The sequence below is a fragment of the Dendropsophus ebraccatus genome, chromosome 4 (assembly GCF_027789765.1).
Source record: "Dendropsophus ebraccatus isolate aDenEbr1 chromosome 4, aDenEbr1.pat, whole genome shotgun sequence".
Taxonomy (NCBI): domain Eukaryota; kingdom Metazoa; phylum Chordata; class Amphibia; order Anura; family Hylidae; genus Dendropsophus; species Dendropsophus ebraccatus.
In genome coordinates, this window is record NC_091457.1 from 97,682,507 (window position 1) to 97,702,265 (window position 19,759).

At 44.7% G+C, this 19,759-nt stretch overlaps 1 protein-coding gene across 4 annotated transcripts in view; it reads right to left on the reverse strand.

The window, feature by feature from the left end:
- Positions 1-19,759, reverse strand: part of LOC138789800 (solute carrier family 66 member 2-like) — a 46,623-nt gene that overhangs the window by 16,719 nt on the left and 10,145 nt on the right. For 3 of the 4 annotated variants that reach the window (XM_069968619.1, XM_069968621.1, XM_069968620.1), the window contains 2 exons: positions 9,954-10,168; positions 8,248-8,381 (listed from right to left, as the gene is read on the reverse strand). In XM_069968619.1, coding sequence (XP_069824720.1) covers positions 8,248-8,381; positions 9,954-10,147 — 328 coding nt within the window. In that variant the 5' untranslated portion in view covers positions 10,148-10,168. Of the gene's footprint in view, positions 1-8,247; positions 8,382-9,953; positions 10,169-18,085; positions 18,137-19,759 lie in introns of those variants that run through there. The other variant, XM_069968622.1, reaches the window with a different exon arrangement.

Here is a 19,759-nt window from a genome sequence, read left to right on the forward strand (position 1 = left end):
TCCTGGACCGGGCGGCAGCAGGCTGGTAAGATTTAGGCTGGGGAGGGCCTAAACCAATGGCTCTTCCCACCCTGGTGTTACCAGGCTGCTGTCGTTTGGTTTTTAACCCGGCTGGTTATAAAAATAGGGGGGACCGTATGCGGTTTTTTTTTAAATAAATAAATAATTTAAAAAACGCATAGGGTCCCCCCTATTTTTACAACCAGCCGGGTTAAAAACCAAACGACAGCAGCCTGGTAACACCAGGGTGGGAAGAGCTATTGTTTTAGGCCCTCCCCAGCCTAAATCTTACCAGCCTGCTGCCGCCGGGTCCAGGAGCGCCAATTTTGACACTCCGGGACCACTGGCACCCGGCTTTTCCCAGTACCCCTGGTGAAATTGGGTACTGGGGTAATAATGGGGGGTTAGTGTTAGCCATTTTATACCGGCTAACACTAGGCCCCAACTTAGTAATGGATTCCGTCTATTAGACGGCTTCCACTACTAAGTCTATAAAGTAAAGAAATAAAGACAAGACACAAGTTAAAATTTTTTTTATTCAAATAAAAACACCCCCACACCCCTCATTGACCATTTTATTTAAAAAAAAAAAAAAAAACAACCGCTGGTCATCGACGTAGTCCACGGAATCCGACGTAATCCACAGGATACCGATATCTGAAAAACAAAAAGGGAGAAACACACAAAAACACACAAACAGGAGCACAACACCCATCATTGTGAGCGGTGTTGTGCTCCTTACAGTATGCAGCATCTTTACAGATCGCTGCTTACAGTCTGGCCCCCAAGGGGTTAAGGCAGGATGTATTGCATCCCCCTTAACCCCTTGGGGGCCAGACTGATGTCAGACTGCACCCATCCCAGCAAGGAAGGGGTTAAGTGACCCCCCTTCCTTGCTGGGAGGGGTGCAGTGCTGGGGAGGGGGTGGGGAGAGCTCTATACTCACCCCGATGTGTCCTCTTCGCTGGTCCGCAGCACAATGAAGTGACTGTACTGCGGACCGGCTCTTTATATGTGCGCTCAGCCGATCAGCCAATCAGCTGAGCGCACATATAATTCTAAATGTTTCTTCTAATAATGCTATTGTGATAACATAATTAGAAGAAACATTTGATGTTTTAATTAAAGTAAAGTGATGATTAGTACAGAATGCTCTATTGCCGGCAATATGAATTAACGGCTTACTGGAGCTTCCTGTACTAATTAATATTTAATTAATAAAACACATTTTCTTTGTAATAAAGTCCCTTTCGTTGTTCAATAATTTAATTCTAACGAATCCATTATTGTGCAATTAAATATACTGTCAAAAAAAATATATATATATAAATATACATTTATTTATATATATATTTATTTTAACAGTATATTTAATTGCACAATGATGGATTCGTTAGAATTAAATTATTGAACAACGAAAGGGACTTTATTACAAAGAAAATGTGTTTTATTAATTTAATATATTAACTATTAGAGGCATCGGCATTCGGCATCATTGCCGGCTATTTTTGAAGTACTCCGTACGGACCGCCTGTCAATCCACGGCCGCATTTCCAGCCGCAAACAATGGTCTTGTTCATTTTTTATGGGTCCGTTTACGATAGGGCCGTAGATTCATACATAGTGTGCACTGTGCAGCCGTATATCGTATACTTTCCAGCGTACGCATGAACCACCAAAAATACCGCCGCACAATTACAGCCGCAAATACAGCCGCACAGTTACATAGTCTGAACCTAGCCTCAGAGTGGAATACCCCTTTAAAGGGGTACTCTGTTCCTTTAAATTTTGTATATTTTGCTGCCCTCATATTGAACATAAAAAAAAAAAAACTATTGTTACCTAACCATGCCGTCCCCGGTTCCCAAGCTAAACGCTCCCGCCGCCACTTTCGAGACAGACTCGTCTTGGCAGTCACAGCCCACTTAGCCAATTGTGGTGACTGCCCCGCCGGTGGCACACCTGCTTTTGTTTTAATGGGCTGACTGTACCTTGTTCCCCTGTGGACAGTGAGCTGCCGGGCTGTGAGGGGGTCCCTTGGGTACTTATCACGGTAGTCCGGAGTGGAGTAGTGACCCACCCAGACTATTGGTACTGCCACCCACAGAAAGGGGAGATGACCCAAGAAAGGTGCGTGTGTTGTGTCGGTGCTTGACAAGGACAAGGAATCACAGAGTCTCTTTAGCATAAATACAATCTTGTTTACTCTGAAGATACGTGAGGTAGGCAGCAGATAATACAACTTTGCCTTGATATGATACTTCACACTTGATAGGTTTCATAATACTTTACAGTTCAGATCTGCAGGAGTGTTACAGTCGTGCTCACTGACTTGCATGATGAGAGGTGAAATAGAGGATCAGAAGAGTAGAGGGGAGGAAATCGAGAGAGTCCCAACCTAAGTAGTACTGTGCTCTGCCGGAACTTCGGAGGTAGAGATAGGAGAATACTTGAGAGTTAAAAGAATACTTTTCTGTGTTTTGACTCTTTAGTCTTTGCACCATTTATTGCCCACCAGTGTCGAGTGACCCGTCCTAGAGGGTTACACAAGCCCCAGACCTTGTTACCTGGGATGAGCGGAATGCTGAGGGTTCCCTGCTGACACCCACACTGTAAGATAGAGTTCATAGGCTTCTAGCAACTTTGCTTTATCCGGACCAGTTCCTTATTTGTTTGTCGATACTATTCTGCACTGTGTTCCTCCTTGTCCACGGCTTGGGTTGGGGTGATCCCTGACTTGTTCTCTTTAGTGGGGGCTTAACACTGCATAGTATGTCGTGAGTTTACTTGAGAGAAAGCTGTAGAAAGCGTCCTACCTCTACAGAGTTTAAAGGCAAAAGACCTATCTGGACGGGTTCCTCTGTCCCTGACAGGGGACCTGGCAGGAGCCAGAGCCCAACTTGACTACAGCTGGGACTGTCCTGTCTTGCCTCCTCTCTGCACAGGAATCTGACTAAGACTGAGCTACTTCCACTTCCTCCCACCAATGTAAAACTCCTCCTACAGGGGCCTAGGTGAACTTCCCTGGGATTGGTAGGGAGGTGTGTGTATGCAAAAATAAGAGGATAGAGATAGGTTAAGAGAAAGAACTGCTCTCATTGGTGTACAGATCCATGTGGTACAAGAGAAAAAACAGTAACCAATTAGTAACTACAGCTGTACAATACTCAGACATATACAATACTGACATCTAGTGGTGGACAATAAAATAACTTCCAAGCACTCCAGCATCACTTAAGCTGACAAAGGAACTTTTTTAGACAGGTGTATGAAACACAAAAAGAAAAGAAAAAGAACCAACGTGGTGGGACACCACACAATCACTGACTGGAGTGGTACAGCGCCACCGCCAGTGATTGGCTAGATAAGAATGGGCTCTTTATTAAATTCTATAGAAGTGCACCAATATATTAAAATATATATATATATATGTATATATATATATATATATATATATATATATATAAATGAGTGTCTAGAATTCTAAAATAATAAAACATTTTACCTAGAAAATAATGTCACAATATTAAAAGTTATATAGGGGTATGTTCACACGGCATGCAGTTTAAACTAGACAGGGAGCCACGTTGGAAAAAAAGTTACACGTTTGACACTTTTTCCTCTTGGCCCCATTCTGAAATCAATAGGAGCTTCAGGTCTCACCAAGCAGACCTGCTATCACTGCAGATATAAAGCAAGACAGAATCTGTCTCTTTATTCTCTGGCATTATGTCAAGATAATTTTTTTCTGCAAAAAAGAAGGGGACACAGAGAAATGCATTTCTATCCTCAGGAATTTCCAGGAATCTCCAGCAGTCGTGAGGCTTTCCAGTCGATTTGCAGCAGCGAGGGAGGTTTATACAGACAGTGACGAATAACCCTTGGCAGAGAACATTGCATTCTCACCCATCTCATTCTCACTGCATGAATGAAGTGGGAGAATTTCAGGCGGCAAACCACTCCGCTGCCAGTACCAATCCCCAAGTCATGAGTGCCACTGTACACCTGCTAAGTCCCAGACATGACACTTGATATACAAACCTGGCACCAGCTACAGATGAGTCGTGAAACATAAAATACAGCAAATGTCTGTATTATACCTATATGTTCATGTATATCTAGCCCTATAAGGTTTAATGCTGGACATGGACTCCCAGTACTTATAGTGGAAAAAATCCCAAGATGTCTGCCTGTATGACATCTATGTAAACAGTAAACAGATAAGATAATTGGTGAGAAGGATCAGGAGTTTTGGATAAATGTTCATGGGAATGCTAAGAATTATATGACTGATAAAAAGTACAAGATAACATAATTTTTTTGTACTCATAGGGGGAGATTTATTAAACATGGTGTAAAGTGAAACAGGCTCAGTTGCCCCTAGAAACCAATCAGATTCCACCTTTCATTTTCCAAAGTGTCTGTGAGGAATGAAAGGGGGAATCTAATTGGTTGCTAGGGGCAACTGAGACAGTTTTACTTTACACCATGTTTGATAAATCTCCCCCATAGATTGTATTATTAATTGGCTGATATTAAAAAATGGCGTAAAGATGATCATGCAGGGTGTAATAGATGTGGGTTTGAGGATCCGTCCTTGGACTATCACTGATGGGTATGTGTAAAAGTGAGGGAGTTTTGGAGTGAAGTTTTCACAATTATGATACGTTTTTTTGAATTGGAGATAGAAGATGAATATGTATGTGCAATATTGGGAGTTATGGAGGATCAGCATTTGTTAAAAACCACTAGAATGGTGATTTCTAAGTTATTTTTTGCTGCCAGGTTGATTATTCTGCGGAATTGGGTTTCACCTAACCCCCCAACAATAAAGGAATGGAAGGTAGTGGGTAGTGAAATACTTAGTCATGAACTCTGGCATAATAAATTTATAAAGAAAAATAGAGACGAAACCTAAGAGCTAGTTGGGAAATGGGAGGGTTATCGGAGTACTTTTTCTTTTTCTTGCCAGCAGATAGGGGGAGGGGTTTGGACAGTATACAATATACTCCCCTAAAGTTGAGAAGGGTTGGTACAACTACAGGAGGTGTATTGGGAAGATAAAGCTAAATACCTGATATAAGTGGTCGTATTCTTCTTCCCAAAACGGGATAGGTAACCAGGGCCGTTTCTAGAGGCGGGCGGGCCGGGCGACCGCACGGGGCGCCGACAGCTAGGGGGCGCTGGTGGCTCCACTGAGCTGCACGCACCCGCGGCCACCCGCCCGCTCACCTCATCACCTGGCTCTGTGACCCCCTGCCTCTGTGCCCCATCACAGGGCAAGACTGGTGCCCGAAGGTAGCTCCGCCCCTGTCTGAACGTAGCTCCGCCCCCGTCCGAACATAGCTCCGCCCCCCATGGACCGCCCGGACCCTGCCGAACACTCTGCAGGCCGCTGCAGACATCTTCTCCCTGAGCAGGCGCAATGACGTCATATCACTGCGCCTGCTGAAGAGAGAAGATGGCGGCCTGCTCCTCGCAGGCTGGAGAGGAGGAGAGAGGGACCTGCTGGGGCTTATTACTATGGGTGGGGGAGCACAGGGGGGCTTACTATTATGGGTGGGGAGCACAGGGGGGGCTTATTAGTATGGGTGGGGGAGCACAGGGGGGCTTATTACTATGGGTGGGGGAGCACGGGGGGCTTATTACTATGGGTGGGGGAGCACAGGGGGACTTATTACTATGGGGGAGAACAGGGGGGGCTTATTACTATGGGGAAGCACAGGAGGGCTTATTATTATGGGTGGGGGAGCACAGGGGGGGCTTATTACTATGGGTGGGGGAGCACAGGGGGGCTTATTACTATGGGTGGGGGAGCACAGGGGGGCTTACTATTATGGGTGGGGGAGCACAGGGGGGACTTATTACTATGGGTGGGGTAGCACAGGGGGGCTTACTATTATGGGTGGGGGAGCACCGGGGGGGCTTATTACTATGGGTGGGGGAGCACAGCGGGCTTACTATTATGGGTGGGGGAGCACAGGGGGGCTTATTACTATGGGTGGGGGAGCACAGGGGGGCTTATTACTATGGGTGGGGGAGCACAGGGGGGGCTTATTACTATGGGTGGGGAGCACAGGGGGGTTTATTACTATGGGAGGGGGAGCACAGGGGGGCTTATTATTATGGGTGGGGGAGCACAGGGGGGCTTACTATTATGGGTGGGGGAGCACAGGGGGGCTTATTACTATGGTTGGAGGAGCACAGGGGGGCTTATTACTATGGGTGGGGGAGCACAGGGGGGCTTATTACTATGGGGGAGCACAGGGGGGCTTATTATCATGGTCGGGGGAGCACAGGGGGGCTTATTACTATGGGTGGGGGAGCACAGGGGGGCTTATTACTATGGGTGGGGGAGCACAGGGGGGCTTATTACTATGGGTGGGGGAGCACAGGGGGGCTTACTATTATGGGTGGGGGAGCACAGGGGGGCTTATTACTATGGGTGGGGGAGCACAGGGGGGCTTATTACTATGGGTGGGGGAGCACGGGGGGCTTATTACTATGGGTGGGGGAGTACAGGGGGGCTTATTACTATGGGTGGGGGAGCACAGGGGGGCTTATTACTATGGGGGGAGCACAGGGGGGCTTATTACTATGGGGGAAGAGCACAGGGGGGCTTATTACTATGGGGACTGCACAGGTGGGTTTATTACTATATGTGAACAAACCATGGGGGGATTATTACTATGGGGGGAGCACAGGGAGGATTAATACTATGGGGGGGGCACAGGGGGATTATTACTATATGGAGGCACAGCAGGGGATCCTACATACAGAGGGCAACTCACATACCTACTGACTTTACTGCACAAGACACAAAAGAAGTGGAAGTTGTAAAAGTGCGGAACCGAAGATGTTTGTCTGGCAGGTTCACAAGAGATGAATTGTTGCTGCAAGAAATCATCATGGTGGACTGGGCCAGATGGAGGGGAAAAGGAAAGTGATGCCTCAGATCAAAGAAGACATCGCCTGTGAGTCACTGAACTGCTTTTTTGTTTTTTTTGGGGGGGGGGGCGCTTTTAGCAGGATTCGCCCTGTAGTCAAAATTACCTAGAAACGGCCCTGTAGGTAACCTGTGGAGTTCTCTCAGGGTGCCTGATGTAATGCTCTTTTTTTTTCTGAGGGAATAACATAGTTTGGGGTTGGGGGGTGGTCCTGCTCCACCTGGCCGTTGGGGGGCTGGGGACAGGGGGGTGCTGACGTCACGGCGGACTGCGAAAAGCATCACATGGTTTTAGTGATATGATTTTATTTTTTTATACATTTTGTATCTTTTTTCTGACGTAAATAAGCTTCTATAATAAGTTCGATAGATTGAGGTTTGTGTTTCTTGTGGGGCGGCTCCCTGTCCATGATATATGGGCAGGGGGAACCGCCCTGAGAGGGGCACGAGGGGGTCCATGGGTTCTGTTGATCGGAGCTCTGTGGATCCTCTCTGGCATGATTGAAGTTAGTTCTGGACATCAGTCTTGCTCTTGGGGTGCGGGTGGTGTGTAGACAACAGAATGGATGAATGAAAGGAGGTGTAGGGAGGAAGGTCAAAGGGGGTGGTAATACATTTTTTTTTATTTTTCTGGTTTATTTGTGTATAGGAAGATGCACATGTATATATGTGTGTATCTACGTGTATATGCATGTATACGCGTATCTATACGTTAAATTTTTATTTAATGATTTATTTATTTTATTTATTCATTTATTTATTTATTCATTTTCTTTTGTTTATTTATTTTGTGTTGTGTGGCGGAGTTGGGTCGGTTGTGGGGTCGGCTCCGGCCTGTGGCCTGGCCTTTCGGGGGGGGGGGGGGGGATGGGGCAGGACCGCCTATAGGAATATGGTAGTTATTAATGTAATCAGTATAGTAATAGAAGGGGTGGTAAAGGGATGAAGAATTGTTAGGTGTTTTAGGTAATATTGGCGCCCCGCGAAGTATACTGCATCAGGAAGTCAATTGTGTTGTTTATGGGAGTGTATTTCTGTCTAACAGGGAGGGAGGGGGGATATACAGTATATATGGTTGTCTTTGTTAATGGTGTTCATTGATTTTAAAGTATTCTATATAAAAACAATAAAAATATTATAATTTAAAAAAACAAAACTGTTCTACCACTCATCAGCAGCACAAGATGTATTCCTCTAAGATGTATGCACTCTAAGCTCTTTAATGATAGTGAAATTTTAATTTTTTTGGATTGGCTGCCATCTTTGTCTTACTTAGCCTAAAACACTGTGATGTCACTCACCGGTAAAGGCATGGTACTTGGTTGACACACGGTTCACAGTGTGCACAGTGCAGCAGAGATGCAGGATAGACAGCATGGTGAGGATCATCACGATACTCTGCAGGAGGAGGGGGAACTCAAAAAATTTCCCAAACCTGTAACAGAACACATGATCAAACGTGGCCATCATAATGTAAATACATTGGCCCAGAATAGTACACATTTGTGTCTGATTAATTAATAGCAGATTTAAAGAGGTACTCCAGAGAAAATCTTTTTCTTTCAAATCAACTGGTGTCAGAAAGTTACATAGATTTGTAATTTACTTCTGTTTAAAAATCTCAGGTTTTGCCATACTTATCAGCTGCTGTATGTCCTGCAGAAAATGTTTTCTTTTCAGTCTGACACAGTGCTCTTTGCTGACATCTCTGTCCAAGACAGGAACTGTGCAGAGAAGTAGCCAATTCACATGGAAAACCTTTCCAGCTCTGGACAGTTCCTGTCTTGGACAGAGATGTGAGCAGAGAGCACTGTGTCAGACTGGAACGAAAACAACATTTCCTGTAGGACATACAGCAGCTGGTAAGTATGGGAAGACTTAAGATTTTTACACAGAAGTAAATTACAAATCTATGTAACTTTCTGACTTCAGTTGATTTGAAAGAAAAATGATTTGAATGAAAATGATTTTCCCTGGAGTACCCCTTTAACAAAATGACCCACTGCCCATATACGTATGATGGACACCAAGCTGATGATAAGAGGAAATCAAACCTCCCTTTTCACCTCTGACAGGTGGAGAGGCTTCATTGAGAGGTGACGCTCATCATATACTTATGGGTGATGTCATATTTCAACCCTTCAATACAGGTTTAGTAGGTGCAAGAGATGTTAACCTGATGGCCCCTTTAAGACATGGATTGTGGTGATTTATGTTATAATAACTGCACAGGGAGGATTAAGAGGGATGAATGCCAGCTGTTTGTCTCTGAGGCATAATTAGAAGAGAAGGATAACAGCAAAATAATTTTTATCTTGATAAAATATTGATACAAGACGCCTCTAATGATTCATTGTAAGGTCGGCTCTCTCTGAGAAGTCATCGATGTAACCTTGCCGAAAAACTATTCGTTACAGTGGGTCGAGACTTTGTTCATTCACAGATTTGCAGCTTATTCCAGCCCCGGAGATCTTATGCGCTCATTACTACTAGACCATTAATTCTGCGGACATTTCAAGGGCTCAAGTCATTTGGTGAAATAATGTGAAAGCTGAAAGAAACCCGACAATTACTGGGATGGGATTTAATTGCTGCCCTGAAACAAGGAGAATTCATCTAAGCTCATTATTAATGGTAAATCCCCCGAAGCGGACAAAGTCCGAGTCATCAGGTCTCAACAACAATGGAGACAGGACTGTGGGGCTCACTAAAAACCATAAAGTCAGACCAATCCTGACTTCCCAAGGAGCTGCATTCTTGGAGACACAACTTTACCTACTAAAGGGGCCCTCAATGTTATGAAAAACTAAAAGTATTAAACCCCACTTCTCTGAATGCTTTTAAGTAAGGATTCAAAAAAATGTCATGACCTTTTCAGCTCAGTCAAATGGTTAAGAGTCTACATAGAACTGATTGGCCTATCTGACTAGACAGTTGATGGAGATACTGCAGACCGCAAATCTGCCACAGCTCAGTGCCCCATGTGTGCCGCTCTGATCTCACTCACCAAAACAAAATCCGGAGGATGTTGGCAATAAGCAGAACAAAGCATACCCAGGTAGAGAAGCCATCCGTGTTAGATGTCCTCCTAATCTCCTGATACTGAGGGATGTAGGGGAGTATACCGCCAAACACCATTAAGCAGGATGATATCCAAGACAAGACCGGCCACGTGTCTTCAGAATCCTCTGAAAAATCCATCTTAATCCGTCTCAGTGATCACTGAAAAAATGTGCAAAACACTGGATGTTAAAGATGAAAGACAAAGGGTCCTATTAGACTAAGCAATTTTTAGTTTTCTCAGATTAACGATAGACTATTACAAACAAGCGCTTCTTCGAGCAACCTGAACTTATTCACCATAATAAAAGATAGTTGTTAGTTATGATTGCAATCAGGATCGTAATTATGATCATTTGTACACTGTAGTATACGAACGATTGTAATAATGAATGATGTGTACATACACCGAAAAATTTAAAAACACTGAACGAACGGTTGACAATGAATCGAATTTTAGTTAGTCGTTTGATTGTTGCCTACATACACATGAAAAGATTATCACTTAAATTAGATTGATATAACGATTTTTCACACAATAATCGTTCCATGTAATAGGGCCCTAATCTGCTCTTAGACTGGGTTCACACAGGACTGAGTTCGGAGCCTCCATTGGAGAGTCTATTTGGCACCTATTTGGCCAATTATGGTGCGTTTACACAGAGAGATTTATCTGACCAATTTTGGAAGCCAAAGCCAGGAATGCATGTGAAAAGAGGAGAAATCTCAGTCTTTCCTTCATGGCCTGTTCTCTTTTTATAGTCTGTCCCTGGTTTTGGCTTAAAAAATCTGTCAGATAAATCTGTCTGTGTAAACGCAGCATAACTGATGCAGACAGATACCTAAGAAATCCCATTGATGTCAATAGGGTCTGTCGGATTTTCATCTGGTTTATTATGCATTGTTTAAAGGGAATCTGTTAGGTCTATATATGATGCTATTGTATTTGCTGATGGTCATTTGAGTTATCAAATTGCATTTATTCTTGAAAGGTGAAGTGCCACAGAAGAAACGCTGAGTCACAGCATGCACGCCTCCTCCACCACCTCTCCCTTCTTTGATTAATTGACATACAGGGCTGGAAGCCTCAGCCTTGTACATCAATCAGTCAGGACAGGGTGGGTGGCTCAGCATCACTTCTGTGGCACTTCAGCTTCCAAGGAAAAATGCTATTTTATAATTGCCCAAATGACCATCAGCAAATACAAAGGCATCATTTATTGCCTTTTTCTGCAGCTCTGTACCTGGTACAGGCCCTTGAAGCAAACAAAAAAATTACTGCAGTAATTTTTTATGTCCGCCCCAGTGGAAGTGTGAACCTAGGCTTACACAGTGCAGTACCGCATCAATGACACATGCCATTCTTCTACTCTTTTTTTCTTTGGGTTTTGTAAAGGTTCAGGTGAATTGCATTTTTTCAACAGGTATTGCATGTGTTGAACCAGCTGGTAGCTGAACTGTGTAGATTAAAACAGCATGCACATGTAGGGGTGTCTTTACAGAGAGATTTATTTGACAGATTTTTGAAGCCAAAGCCAGGAACAGACTATGAACAGAGAACAGATCATATAGGAAAGACTGAGATTTCTCCCCTTTTCAAATCCATTCCTGGCTTTGGCTTCAAAAATCTATCAGATAAATCTCTCTTTGAGTGGCTTTACCAGCCCAAAGATGTAGGATGTTTAGGGTGGGTTCACACTGAGGAAAAGGTGAGGAATTAGGTGAGGAATTGAAGAGGAATCTGCTCTTATTTCAGCTTGAAATTCCTTACGGAAAATATGAACAGACCAATGTCCCATTGTGTTCAATGGGATTTTTGTTCAGTTGATCACACTGCAGAATTTCTGAGCAGAATTTTCTGCCGCAGATCAGCTTTCCACCCAAAGGCACCATTCACACAGAGCAAGAGGGCCGCAGAATGCCGCCTGCCTCTGTCTCATCATGATACCCTATGGGAGTATCTCTTGGCATCTCTTGGCCAACATGTTCATTCTTCAGCGCTGAGAGACGCTGAGCGATGCGGCACGCGTGCCTCCCATAGAGTTTCATTAAGACACGGAGGCTGGTGGCATTCCGCGGCGGATGCAATTTAGGATATTTAAAGAATAACTAATATATGTACACATTGACTCAGAATAGAAAGTCAGAATAGAAAGTTTTGGAATATAATAAAGACCGCAAGAATAGTGTATACTCCGGTATGACTGTGGGTCTAATGACATCATAAGTATATGTGTGTATATAATGTGTATAAAATGAATCACCAATACAGGAGTAAGGCGGGCACCACACAATATTTAAATGAGGTGCAAAAATATATATATGTCAATCATATACACAACAAAAAAACAAAAGCGACCATATTATAAACGACAATGCACACTCGTATAAGGAAAGTGGGAAAAATATATACAATCTTTATTACATGTACTGCTGATAATTAAACAACTTAAAACCACTAATAAACTGAAAATAATTTTCCACAATAATTTTCCTTAGTATTATTTTTGACAATTATTTTCTGGTTATTATTCTAAGTTGTTTCATTAGAATTGTATATACAGTTTTGTTTATGTGGGCTGCCTCTATAGGTTTTTGTCTGTCTGTGTATGGTTGAGGTCCAAGTATCATTGGGGCCCACCAGTGTATGGACCATGTTTGGCCAGTTTTTAAGTGTTTTTATTGTCAGCAGTACATGTAATAAAGATTGTATGTATTTTTTCCACTTTCCTTATACAAGCATACGTCATTTATACGTGCATTGTCATTTATAATATGGCCGCTTTTGTTTTTGTTGTATAAAATGAATCACAGCTCAAAGCTGAGCTGTGATTGGTTGCCATCTGTCTGAGACAAACAAATAGGCAAATCTGGTCCATTATGCTAATAAATGTGCTATATGTCGTAAGGGTATGTTCACACTGATTAAATTAGGCGGAACTTTCCGCCACGGAATCACACCTGTCTCAGTGTGCCATAGCATCTCTATGGTAGAGTGCGCTCCTCCGCTGCCGCCGATCTCCGCTCAAAGAAGTGACATGTCACTTCTTTGAGCGGAGAGTGGCTGCCGCGGAGGAGCGCGCGCTCTCCCATAGACGGTCTATGACACACTGAGACACAGGATTCTGTGGTGCCTAATTTACTCAGTGTGAACATATCCTTACATTTAGACTATGTTTGGCAAAATAAAATGAATGGATGAGACAGGGGCATGTCGTGATATACATTGACGATTTGTTTTCTCAGCCTACCAAAGTAAACCACCAAATTTGCTTGATATGAAGTGTGAACACACCCTAAAATTTACATAGATATAAGAATTGGTGGTTGCCAGGATAGATGCTGTTACAGGGACTAGGGTCCCTGCGCTCTCATCAAGTCTCCTCTTACTTGGTAAATAATCCATCAAACACATCAACACGCAATCTTGGAATCGGGTCTCTCCAGTCATCTCTCAGATGGTGTGTCCGATCACATAAACTTTAGATCCATCAAAGAAAACATTGTATGTGCTGAAGGCCATCACCCAGTACCTAGACACCAGGCTGCGGTTATCACCTATGCTCAGTCCACTCCCACTCACACCTTCGGCTAAATGAATGAATCGAGAGCTGTGGATGCAAGGGCTGGTGGGAGGTTGCCTGCTCCCATCTTCACTACATACATACCTCATGCACTGGGTTTTATAAATTCCAATCATAGAATAATGATTGTTATTCAACGTACCCCAGAGCAATCAATCATTATGGACTTCATATCACCCTACTGTAACTCTGTTTGTAGAGGAGCACTATCTAATAGAAACCTGACAGTACAGAGAGTAGGACACAAAGCATATAGTGTTTATAGCGTGATTCATGCTCCAGTAACCATGTATAGGATGAATGGAGGGAAAGAATGCAGCTAGTGAAGTGCGAAGTTCTCAGTATGTGTTGTTTACTAAACAGGATATACATTATGGCTAGTGGCGAGTAAATATTTCGTAGGAGTAGAAAGACAATATTATTAAGACATAAAAATAATGCACAAAAGAAAGAATTGTCACAAGAAAAAATGTTGGAATTGAATTAAACTTTATAAGTGTGACTGTAATGATGATATACTGTATGTTAGTGATTATAATATTAGAACAAAAGGATATGTTTATTACGGAAAACTGTACAAATGATAGGAGACTCTGATACCCTGTTGTGTGACCTCTTGCCTGGATACAAGATGAGATACAGAACATTTGCTCATAGATCCTGTAGATCCTGCACACTCATAGCTGGGTGCTACAGGGTTCCATAAATGCTGTATTGATGATACATCTGGTGACTAGGGAGGCCAAGAAAGCATTGCTGGCGGAGACATTCCTGAGAAAATAAGCCTTAAAGAGTCAGGGTGGTATTACACGGGCCGAGCAGGGCCCGATAATACCTGTAAACGAGCAGCGATCTGCTAGATCGTTGCACGTTTACTGGGCCTATTACACGGCCCAATAATCGTTTGACAAGAGCTGCAAGGACATCGTTACCGATGTCCTTGCAGCCCTTGCTAAACTGGCATACATTACCCATCCACGTTCCAGGGCTTCTCCTGCCGTCCGCTTCTCCCGGGGTCCCGTGCGCGCTCTAGCTTCACAGCGGCCTGTCAGCTGGTAGGCCGCTCAGCCAATCACAGGCCGGGACCGCCGCGGCCTGTGATTGGCTGAGCGGCCTATCAGCTGACAGGCCTCTGTTAAGCTACAGCGCGCGCGGGAACCCGGGAGAAGTGGACGGCAGGAGCAGCCCTGGAACGTGGATGGGTAATGTATATCGTTAGTCGCCGGCCACGCACCGCTATTACACGCAGCGGTGCACGGTCGGCGCCCGACGAAAATAGGGTCTAACCTATATCAACGATCAGCCGATGATCGTTGTCATAGGCTGATCGTTGCATTTATTACGCGGAGCGATAATCAACCGAATCGGGCCAATTCGGTCGATTATCGTTCGTGTAATAGTACCCTTACTGTTGTTAAAAATTTTTTTGCAGAAATCAATAGTCCAGGCGACTTTAAGAAACTTTGTAATTGGGTTTATTAGGCAAATATGCCATTATCTGCATTTAAAAAGACTTTTCCCAGGTCCCCCTCCTCTCCTTTCTGTCATTCACTGCTCAGAATCAGAAAATCTCAACTGTTTTACATCAGTCGGATCCTGTCTGTGCTATGCAGAGGGGAGGGGGGATGAGGGAGATTAGTCAGCAGCAGAGAACAAAGGATTACACCACAGAAAGCGCTGAAAGCCCCTATTCAGAGGTCAGAGAGGTCAGTGCTGACTTCAGAGGAGAGAGCCTGGTGATTTAGCTGTAAAATAACTCTTTGTTGTCCTGTTTTGGTGCCTTATCTCTCCTGTCTCCATAGAGAACAATGAAGACAGGGGGGGAGAGCTTCAAACTGCTTTTTCATGATTTTTTGGCTAATAAACCCAATTACAAAGTTTCTTAAAATCGCCTGTACTATTGATTTCTGCAACATTTTTTTAATGACAATGACACTTTACCCGAGACCATACATGTGGCTGCAGGGTGTCCTGCACATTTCACTGACCTGTTGTTGTCCCTCATATGACTACTGGAGGTGACTGACTGTGATTTGTGATGGCTCCCCAGATCAGCACACTGGTAGAAGGCAGTGTGTTGCTCCACAAAAAGGCAGGATTTTGAGTGCTCACCATGAGGGTCTCCATACTTGAGCCTGACCATCACAGGATACAAACAGAACCGAGAAGTCGGGAAACTGCAGTGCATAAGGGATGGTCCAGAGGGTCACTCAAGCAAACGGCTACCTCCAATCCATTTGACAAATTTCTTTTACCTGTCACTTTGATGTCTGAGAATGTAGTTCTTTAATGTTCTGCATGTTCTAATGTTCATGTTTAATGTTCTTTAATGGTTGACTCAGGTGCCGCCCTGAGTTTTATCCGTACCTCAGTAGCAGAGTTGCTAGGTTTGAAGTTGGTTCCCCTATGTTATCCCTTCATGGTGGCTAGCTCTGATTCAGCTCCTCTGAGAGGTGGAGCAGTAAAATTTTGCACTCCCGAAACATCCATGCAAGTTGGGTGTCTTCACCGTGAAGATATATAATTTTTGTTTTAGATAAGCTAGCCACTGACATCATACTGGGGTTACCATGGTTACGTCAACATAGCCCGGTATTTGACTGGAGGACCACAGAGCTGGTTAAGTGGGGTAGCTCCTGTGATTCTCATCTGTCTCATGTTGATCCATTTGTTTGTACATTAAATGATCTTCTTGACATTACAGAATTTATTTCTGATTTTTCTGACGTGTTAAATGAGGTCATTGCTGACGCCTTAACTTCCCACTGTGCTTATGACTGCTCCATCGATCTTGTGCCAGGGGCCAAGTTTCCTAAAGGCCGTATTTTTAACTTGTCTCCCCCTGAATGAGAGTCAATGCGCCAGTACATACAGGACAGTCTGAGGAAGGGTCACATTTGGCCTTTGGTGTCACCCATGGGTGCTGGCTTCTTCTTCGTGGAGAAGAAAGATGGTGGTTTGCATCCCTGTATTGAATAAAATCACCATTAAGGACCAGCACCCCCTTCCCTTGATCCCCGATCTTCTAAATCAGGTGGTAGGCGCTTGTTGGTTTTCAAAAATAGACCCAAAATAGACTACAATTTATTGCGGATCAGGTAAGGTGGCAAATGGAAGACAACATTTAACACTATATGTGGCCAATATGTGGTGATATACCTGGATAACATTCTCATTTATTTCCCCGACTGAGAATCCCATGTAAAACATGTCCGGGAGGTTTTATCTAGGCTTCAGAAAAACTCTCTTTGTGCAAAGTGCCTGTTTGGTGTCAAGGAGGTTGGATTTTTAGGGTACATTTTAACTCCAGAGTCTGTGCAAATGGACCCTTAAAAAGTGTCAAGGCCCACCACCTTGAAGGAGGTCTAAAGATTTTGGGGTTTTGCAAACTTCTGTAGAAAGTTCATCCAAAACTTTTTTCTAGTTGTAAAACCACTAACAAAGTTGACTTAGAAAGATGCGAATCCAACCTCCTAGTCTCCTAAGGCAGAACAGGCCTTTTCTAAACTAAAACAGAGTTTTTCATCCGCTCCAGTATTAGTTCATCCCAACTTACATCTACCATTCGTGGTGGAGGTGGATGCATCTGAGAGGGGGGTTGGAGCAGTATTGTCTCAAGGTAGAGAACCGTTTACTAATCTGAGACCAGTGGCATACTTTCTTAAGCAAATTTTCCACTTCCAAAATTAACTACGATATTGGTAACTGGGAACTGTTGGCCATCAAGTTGGCCTTTAAGGAGTGGAGACATTTCCTGGAGGGAGCTAGACACCAAGTAATGGTTTTAACTGACCATAAAAACCTGTTATACCTAGGTAAGGCAAAGAGGTTAAACCCACGTCAAGCCTGCTGGGCTTTGTTCTTTGCCCATTTCCATTTTATCATCACTTATCGTCCTGGGTCAAAGAATGTCAAGGCAGATGCCTTATCTTGGAGCTTTGGTGTTTATTATGCACCTGAGGAGGAACCCAAAAATATCCTACCTCCAGGTATCTTGGTTGCCAGTGTATCTGTTGATCTAAAAGAGAAAATTTTGAGATCTCAAAATGAAGCGCCTGCTAATCTATCCTCTGATAAACTGTTTGTCCCTGTACACCTTAGATTAACAGTGTTAAAAGAGATACATGCGTCTACACTGGCTGGTCACCCAGGTATAGCTGGGACTAGTTATCTCTTGTATCGTTCTTGCTAGTGGCCTTCATGGCAGAGGGATGTACGGGAGTACGTTAAAGCCTGTGAAACATGTGCCCAAGCGAAAATCCTGAAATCCTAAAGGTCTGCTCCTGCCTCTGCCATTGCCGAGTCGCCCATGGTCCCATCTGTCGATGGATTTAATAACTGATCTTCCCCCCTCGCAGGGGAAGACGGTAATCTGGGTGGTTGTTGATCGATTCAACAAAATGAGCAATTTTATTGCATTAAAGAAGTTACCTACTGCTAAAACCCTGGCCAAACTGTTTACTCGTCACATCCTCCGTTTGCACAGGATACCTACCAACATTGTCTTGGACCGAGGGGTACAGTTTGTGTCCAGGCTTTTTGTGAACTGCTAAACATATCTCTGTCGTTTTCATCTTCATTTCATCCTGAAACCAATGGTCAAACAGAACGTACCAATCAATCCCTAGAACAATATTTGAGATGTTTCGTATCTGACAACCAACCAACATGGTCTAAATACTAACCTATGGCCGAATTTGCCCCAGGTCACCCGAATCACTGCAGGTTTTTAGCTGTTCCTAATCTAAAATCACATTTTTCCTCTGTTAAAAAAACTTACTAAAAAACTGTGCACAGTTTGGGCGGAGAGTCTGACGACTCTAACCATGTCTCAGCAAAAACAAACACAATATTCTAATTACAGACAGCGTCCTGGTCCCCAGTATGTGGTGGGAGAAAGGGTATGGTATCGACCAGGAACTTGCGTCTCCGAGTCCCTTCAGCCAAATTTGCCCCCAGGTATATTGGTCCATTTTCTACAGTTACAGTTGCCTCAGTCATTGAAAATTGTAACGCCTGGAGTAGTGGATCCACTGGACCGTCACCAGCGATGGCACTAACCTCACCAGGGAGCGGAGTCTAAGGGGCCGCTGGTTTTCACCAGAGCCCGCCGCAAGGCGGGATGGACTTGCTGCGGCAGGCGACCCCCAGGTCGCTACCCCTGGCTTGGTTGCTGGTGATGGCAGGCGAGGCGTGGCAAGAGCAGTAGGCAGGAGATGGTAGTGGCAGAGGTCTGTAGTCGTGACCGCAGGAGACAGGCTGAAGACAGGAGCAATAGAGTAACGGGGAAGCAGGAACCAGGAACAAGGACTAGGGACCAGGTAGTGGACAGGAATCAGGAACAACAGGGAGCTGGGCCAAACGCTATGGGAAGCATGTAGAGGCTCCAACACCTGTAGTGGGGCAGGGCTGGAATTTATAGGGAGTGATTGTGCACAAGGACCAATTAGGAGAGCACTGCCCCTTTAAATCTGAGACAGCCGGCGCGCGCGCGCCCTAGGAGGCGGGGACTCGCGAGCCGGCCGGCACAGCGACGGACAGGAGCGTGGAGAGGTAAGGCGCCCCCCGGGGCCGAAGTGACAGCAGCGCCGGGTCCCTGCCTACGGACACCGGCTGCTGCATGGGGCAGTGGGGAGTCGCGGCGGCGGCCCGGAGCACGGGACGCCGCCGCGGCCGTGACAGTACCCCCCCCCCCCTTTAACCTCCGCCTCTTTTTGGCCTGTAGGAACCTCTTGATGAGGTCTTGGTCCAGGATGTTAGCCTCGGGTTCCCAGGACCTCTCCTCAGGACCAAATCCTTTCCAGTCCACTAGGAAGGATCGTCTCCCTCTGACAGTTTTCATAGCCAGAATGTCTTTGACAATGTAAACGTCATCAGAGACGGCTTGTGGAGCAGAGAGCGAAGCCTTATCGGAGAACCGGTTGAGGACCACTGGCTTTAAGAGGGAGACATGGAAGGCGTTTGGAATCCGCATCGTAGGGGGTAGGCGGAGTTTGTAGGTGACAGGGTTGAGGCGTTTTAGCACTGAGAAAGGACCGAGGAATCGAGGACCCAACTTGTAGCTGGGAATCTTGAGTCGGACATATTTGGCCGAGAGCCAGACTTTGTCACCAGGGAGAAAATTCATGGCGGGTCTTCTTCTCTTATCCGCCTGGTCCTTCATGCGGAC